At 44.2% G+C, this 7,601-nt stretch overlaps 1 protein-coding gene across 1 annotated transcript; it reads left to right on the forward strand.

The window, feature by feature from the left end:
- The first annotated feature begins 564 nt into the window (after positions 1 to 564).
- On the forward strand, positions 565 to 7,598 carry LOC104954295 (receptor-type tyrosine-protein phosphatase F-like). The gene is made up of 3 exons (XM_010781381.1): positions 565 to 898; positions 1,709 to 1,902; positions 7,545 to 7,598. The coding sequence occupies exons 1-3, from the start codon at positions 565 to 567 to the stop codon at positions 7,596 to 7,598; spliced, it is 582 nt and encodes a 193-aa protein (XP_010779683.1).
- Positions 7,599 to 7,601: the final 3 nt, after the last annotated feature.

Below are 7,601 nucleotides of genomic sequence, written 5' to 3' on the forward strand. Positions count from 1 at the left end.
GCAGCCAATCTCTCAGTCCGGAGGCACCATCCTGTTTAGTATGAAAGCTTTTTGTACTCAGTATAACAATTAAATGTTATATTCAAACCTACAGTATGAGTGCAAAATATGTGATTCTCACTCGCTTAGAAAGGGACTCAAAAAAGACTTTTGTTACAAGATCGATAATGTCTTCAAAGCATAGAATATGTTGGCTGGACCATGTCATGTACTTAAGAAAGAATGAATATCTGGAAAATAGGGGCAACAGATAGGCCTACACTAAGGGTCATACAGATCCATTACATTTTAATTTGAAAGACTCAGACCACCCACGACACTTTTTATTTTCCTAGTGTTATGCCTTAGTGCAATAGAAAATACTATACAGTTTGAGTCTTCATGTTTACATTTATTTTGCATTCACACTGAAGGTGGTGAAACTCAAAAATACTACATTGACATTTTGGAATATTTCATTCTAATTTTCATATCGGCAGTTCAAAAAGCTTCCACAGTTTTGTGTTTTGTTTGCCTGTGTTTTAGTTTCTTTTCTTTTCGTTTGCTTGATCCGTTCCCCCGTCCATGTTATTGTGCTCCCCTCCCCCAACAGCCCCATCCGCCCCCCCTCAGGATGTACACCTGGTCAGCCTGAGCTCCACCAGCCTCAAGGTGAGTTGGGTGGCCCCGCCCGCCGCTAGCCGCCACGGCGCCATTGTGCGCTACACAGTCAGCTACCAGGCCATGGCGGGGGAGGACACGGAGCGGCATGAGGTGCCAGACATCGGAGCAGACGCCTCCAGCCTATTGCTGGAAGGCCTGGAGAAGTGGACTGAGTATCAGGTGTGGGTGAGGGCTCACACTGACGTGGGCCCGGGCCCCGAGAGTGCCCCAGTGAGGATGAAAACCAGAGAGGATGGTAGGTGGAGACTCCATGAAGCAGAGCGCTCTGAGACTCTTTCTGCTTGGGGCTGCCAGTCATTTTCTTCCCTAACTCTTTTTAACTTCTACTGCAAATGTCTGTGTGGCCTGATGGTCATTTCTGAGTCAATGATGGTGGTAGCAGAGAGGGTCGCCTTCTCTTTTTCTCTTTCCAGCTCGCTTTCTGTAGCTTCACCACTTTACATCTTTGGCAGGTGAAGGCTCATCGCCCCAGGCCAGAGCTCTGCACCACTCTCCTCTGCTCTCCCTGTTTGAATGCTTCTCTTGAGTTCTTTCTTCTGTTCTGAGGAATAGAAGTGGAGCAGATCCCACCCCCCCCACACTCCGTTCTATCGCTCTTGCCTCTTTTTCCTCACTCTTTCCTCGTTCTGTTGATCGAGAGCGGCTGTTCCTAGGAGAGACTTGTCTATAATTAATGTGTTTGATGTTTGCTGCAACACAGCTAATTTCATACTGAAATTAAGGGCATTACAGACATCGCTAGACCGCATGGTGTCCCGCATAGGGTGCTTTGGGGACACAGTAGACATAGAAGAACTGAGTAGAGATGATTTTGATTAATGGCCGAATCTCGTATCACTTCATTCTAAAGAGCACCAAAGACTATAAAAAATACTCAGGACTCATTATTTTTGTTTTTGGCGCCTCATCGCAAAGTAACAGGGAAGTGAGGAAAATAACTAACTCAGCACATTTTCTGAGTCTCTCTGACTGTCTGTCTCTCTCTTTCGGTCTACATTCGGCTTTCTCTCCCTCACTTGCCCATCTGTTTTTTTCTGGTTTCCAGTGCCGGGAGCACCCCCCAGGAGGCTGGAGGTTGAGGCCATTAACTCCACAGCAATCCGGGTAACCTGGAAGCCGCCCCTGCAGGGGAAGCAGCACGGCCAAATCCGAGGCTACCAAGTCATCTTCTCTCGGCTGGAGAACGGTGAACCTCGTGGCCAGCCTAACATCATGGACGTGGCTCTGCCAGAGGCACAGGTACTGGATGATGTCTTATTCTTTTACACTTTCTCTTTCGATATCTGTCTTATGTTCATTTCCCATTATTTTCATTCTCCACCGCTCCCGTATTCCCTTCCATTCTGTGAGTTCACACTTCATTTCCCCCGTAACGGGTGACACACATGGACATTTCTTTCCGTTGACTGCTGTACCCCCGCCCCCCTTTTTATTTTTCCATCTTTCTCCACATGTGACATTTGACTCTAAATTGGTACCCTGCTCCCACAGCTTTGGATTAGCTGTCGTAACAAGATCCATTCTAATTATACAGTAATAGCTATTAAATATTTGATATGTGTTACGTCGGGATGGGGCTTAGTGGAATCAATGCACCTCTTTTTGCGGGCTTTAGCAGTAATACATATGCACTGCCTTGTTACCATGTTTATAAATTAGAGTTATTTTCCGACGCCGCCCTCTACACATTAATGCAAGCTGCTCCGAATCGCCCAAAGCTATGTGACACCATGAGATGGATGAGAGATTGTAATCCTTAAGAGGGATTCAGAGATTCATGAATATTTTAAAACCAAAAACCCCACTCTCACTTTTTCCCTCTCTCCGGGAGAGGAGAGACCAGCTTAAGAGCCTCCTTCGGATTGTTTGCCGGGAGTAACATTTGCGCGAACACGCATTCACTCGCACCCCCGATGGCCTCACAGAAAAACATCTAATTTGAACAAGTAAGCGCTCCCTGGCCGCAGGAACACATCACAGAAAATCTGAACAGCCTTGCATGTCTCTCTGAGCAGTGTTTGGTGATAAATGCTTTGCAGCAGCATTTAGGGAGACCAACAGGTTGCTGGTTCATTCCCAGGCAGTGCACACTGCTGTGCCCTTGAGTAGAGCTATTAACCCTAATTTTCTTTGTCAAACACCCCGCTGTCTTAAGTCTTACCGTTGCAGAGGAGGAAGCACTGTCAAAGTCACCTTGGAATGATGCGTCAGATGTGATACCCCCAAGTGACGCTAAGCAGACTTTGCAGATCCCAGTTGTGTAGCCGGGAATTCAGTGATAAATACATAATGACTAAATTGGTGTGTTGTTGTAAAGCCACCCAAATGGAATATCTCACATGGGAATTTAAAGTAAAGAAATGACTGCAATTTTGGCAAGATTTCACTTGGATAACTTGCTTAGGTGAAGCTCTGGTTGATATTACCTGTCCCTGTCTTCACACCTGGCCCTTTGTTTTGCAGCAGTATTTTTCTGGCAGCTGCTGCTAACAGTTCATTGTTGTCTGACTGTGTACCAGAGGGCCTGACAGCCAGGACAGCATCATTGTTCTGAAGAAAAAGTCAAAAACATGGGGGCCGCTTGTCTTCCTAGAAGCGCTTTGGACATGTTTAGTGTGACTTTGTTTTGCGTTATGAAGACTGAACTTAACTGAACATGACCCTACCTGTTGTGAAAACAATATGTCTCTTCCCTGCCAGGTTCAAACAATAAACAATAAGACACACTCCAACTTGGCACTCAAGGAAGCTCTCATGATCCAGTTTGAAGTCCAGGACACTTCACAAACTCACAGTTTCCCCCCCTGGCAAAAACAGGATTTTTTTCCCACCCTCCTCCTTTGTTATTCCTTTTCTCCTTATCTCTAACTCCCCTCCCTTTTTCTCCTGTCCCCCTTTTGAACCCGTCCTGCCTGTGAGGCCCGTTGAATAATTACCAGAGGCTTGCGTGCAGGTTGGTTACCCTTGATTGAGTCATCTCAACAGATTGTTTTCTATGAGACAACGCTGAGTAGCCAACTTGCAAGGACCTGCCCGGACGTCACTACAGACCGCACAGTCCGCTGACGCTCCCTTGGCCACGTTCAACCAACTGGATTTAGAACAATCCCTTTTTTTCTCTCAAATGTCTTTCCTTTCCCGTACCCTAACAACAAGTTGGAAAAACGACCGGTTAGCATGAACAGACATGCTCACCGTTAGATCAACCTTGGCAAGTAAGTTCATGACTCATCCCAGTCTCATGCAAATGGCACAAATGCACACCTGTAATTGATGATGAATAACAGGAAGAAAACAATTGACTTCTATCCTGCCACATCCCATAGTGACTCTGCCTAACGTGTTGTGAAATCAGTTCCATATCCACCCTTTTCACCTGCAATGAATGCTAAGTAAGCCTGCCAGGGGGGGAAAGAAAGAACTGATTTTCCAGGGCTTTCACAACATAACACAACCTCACCTTAGGGTTCAATAACAAATCTGAGCAGACAGATTGGATTGCAGATTCTGTCAAAATGGCTATCACCTCTCCCCTTGTCTTTGTGTCTCTGTTTCGAGCTCCTTCTCTCCTCTTCACCCTCTCTCAGGGTTAGCTGAACGCTGTGAGGAGAGCTTGTCTGTGCGTGGGTGTTTTAAGCGCCTCTTTTCCTTTCAAGCAGGAGCCCACACAGCGCCCTCATTTCCCTGCTAAATTTAAACCAGAGGCCATGTTAACATTACGACGTTATCAACCTCTTTCTAACCATGCTTCTATTGGGAAAGTGGCCTGAACCTGAGTGGGCAGCTCCACACCACATAGCCTGCTCCATCACTATGCATTCATAGCAACCACCAGGCTCATGTGTTTCACATAGCCGTCTGTATAAGTTGTCCTAAAACGGCGTGATTGAGTTGGAAGCCGTTAACCCAACCGTCTGCCTTTCTATACATTTTTTTTGCACAAGTTAGCCTTTATCTAGCAATACTTTTCCAGCTTCATTTTGTTTGACCACTCATGCGTTTTTGTAGTGTGTGTGTGTAGGAGCGAGCGAGCAAGGCAATGCCTCACTGCGTCTGCGGCCTTCAATGCCTCAGATTGAAGTTGAATGTGAATCGGGGGGGGAAAAAAGAGAAAAGAAGCACCTCAGCCCGTTTCACTCCATCAATCATGACAGCTCCTTCTCTTCCACATCACTCGCTCCCATTTTTATAGCCACACATCTCAGCCCATGTCATCACATTTGCATTCACCCGCCTGCAAATTATACCGCTCCGTTTCCACAAACGACGCTTATCAGCAATGATGTGTTTTCAGCTTGCGTTGGGATTCGAAATATAAATGGGGGATAATTTATAATTCTCCAATGGATCCAAGCAGAAAGCAAAAGCAGTTGCGATAGAAAGGGATTAGTCCAAGATGAGATAGGAACTCTTGCGAACCTTAATGTGTTCGCTGCTCTGTTGACATACTGAGTGGAGTCGACGGTAAACAAATTAAGCAATTAGGCAAGTAGCAAACTGTTATTCATGGAGTTAAGTAGCAGCTGTTCTTAAATGCTACTCTTTAGTGCCCCGCTACGTCAGGGGAGCACGAGGCAGCACTTTTTGATGCAAGAGTCTCAACCGGTCGCAACTGGGACAAGACAAAGGCGTAGCTTATGCTTCAGTTAGCTGGTTCCTGATAAAGAGCCTTCCACATTGGAGGAGGGCGGAGAAGTTTGGTCTTTTGTCTTTCCATATGCCAACAGTCAATGGAGGATGATAAACACGTCCCTCTAGTGCACAATGAATCAGCAGTGTGTGAGGCTCACTCCCTTTCTACAAGTCTGGAGAGCAAAAAGGGAAAGATGGGCAGGCACCACTGCTGAATAATGTCTGGAAAGGCATGCGTGGACTGTCTGAACTTCATGTTGTTCTTTTTAAAGTTCAACTAAAATAAAAATAAGACAGCATTTCTTGATTACGTCTAATGATATCTTCATGGTATCTAAAGTGTTGTTATAATTGCTACATTTTTAAGACACGCATCTGCCTCAAAGTCTGAACAATATCTGATGGTACTTACTTGTTGTTAAGGGCCTCCCAGTTTCTATTCTTTGTAAATACTTTAGCTGCAGAAAAGGTCAACTTAGAAGAAGACTTTGCAAAGAAAATGTCTCAAAAGAAATAATCAGAACATTTGTATTTTATGCAACAGCTGCATAATTTTACTCTCATGGTCAAAAATGGTCTGATTCTAAATGTTTGGATGACCGACTCAATTTCGTGAGCATTGCTTTTTTGTTAGTTTTGAACTTTTCAGGTAAACACAATCTTTGAAGTGGTGCTTTAAAGCCTTACACTATTGCTTGATTAGGAACTTGTTCATAAAGACCTCGATTAAATCAAGCAGTTGATTAGTAGAACAAATCACAAGAGTGTTAGTCTTCTATTCATTTATTTAGTTGCGGACACTATTTTGCATTGCTGCCCACTTCACCAGCAGCTCATGTTGTAGTTAAGCACTAATGTCCGAATGTAATTGCCTGCCGACCGCACTCTAACCCAGTGCTTCTCAAACTTTTTTCAGTAATGTACCCCCTTTGAAACATTTTCTCAGCCAAGTACCCCCTAACCGACCCCAGACATTTAGTGATGCTCCATCAGTGTTTGATCTATTAACTCCTTAAAGCATAAATTACAACAAACTAAGGATATTTTCATCTTTATGCATGAAAACAAATATTTTTCCAAGGAGTTTTTCAATTGAATTAATATGTTTAACAAACCAATGAACAAAATGAAAATGAATTATTAAAAACTATAAATACAATACACAAATGTAACATGTTTATATGAGGACCCCCTTAGTGGTTCTAGGAATATTTTATATAAAATTGTGTTTTCTATTTAACTTATTGTACTAAGATTATTTTTGTAATCATGCATGGTATTTTTTTAATTAACCTTTTTATTTATTTTCACCTCACGTACCCCCTGCAGTACCCCGACGTACCCCTAGGGGTCCGCGTACCCCCATTTGAGAATCACTGCTCTAACCCATCGTCCTCCCTAAGCCCCCTCCCTTCTATGTTCTCCATTTGGTCCTACATCAGTGTCACCAGTGCCATCTCTCCTGCCCCTTGTCAGCCGGCCCCCCATCAGTGAACTCCTCTACAGCAGCTCAACTGTGGAGCGGGTTTCTAGTAAACACCAGCAGTTGCGTTCTGCATCGACGGGGTTTGATGTCACAGGGCTAGCATAGCAGCGCTAGTAATAGGATTTCACGCTCGGCACCGACGGAGCCCCCGCGGCACGAAATGGGCTTTCACTTCCCCCGGGAATCACTTGGCCGAGCACTTTGAAAACATATTGAAATATAATGAATAAAAGGCCCTTGCTCCATTTCTGGAAAGAGGAACTGCTTCAGAGATTCTGCATATTTTATGTCCACAATGAGATCATTATCATACTGAATGGAGGTGTTCTGTGATTAAGGGAGAGAGATTTTTTTATTACAGGTTAATGAGAAACAAGGCAGTGCATCATAAACAACAATGAGTTTAAGAGCCATCGCTCAACTTAGCCACACAATTTGTTTTTACCACTTACCTTTTTACTCCTTCACTTCCATCCCTGTGTGTGTTTGTGTTACTGCATGACTCTGTTTACACCTACATTCATCTATCTTTAAGCGAAAAAAGACAAGTGCTTTTTTTCCCGTTGTGTTGTACAATAGCTGCCCACTGCTCCTAGTGCTAGACTCCTGGTACTAGGATGGGTTAAATGCAGAGACCAAATGTCACTGTGTGTGCTGTGTGCTCTGCATGTGTGACCATTAAAGAGGGTTTCATCCCTCCCAATTCAATTCTATGACTAATTTCTCTCCCCCATCCTTTGTCCTGTGTCATCTCTCCCTTCAGTGGAATATTGAGGAGTGCACCGAGCATGTGAGTAACCCTCTTATTTTATTATAAAAA

This window comes from Notothenia coriiceps, unplaced genomic scaffold (assembly GCF_000735185.1).
Source record: "Notothenia coriiceps isolate Sejong01 unplaced genomic scaffold, NC01 NC01_scaffold00023182, whole genome shotgun sequence".
NCBI classification, from domain to species: domain Eukaryota; kingdom Metazoa; phylum Chordata; class Actinopteri; order Perciformes; family Nototheniidae; genus Notothenia; species Notothenia coriiceps.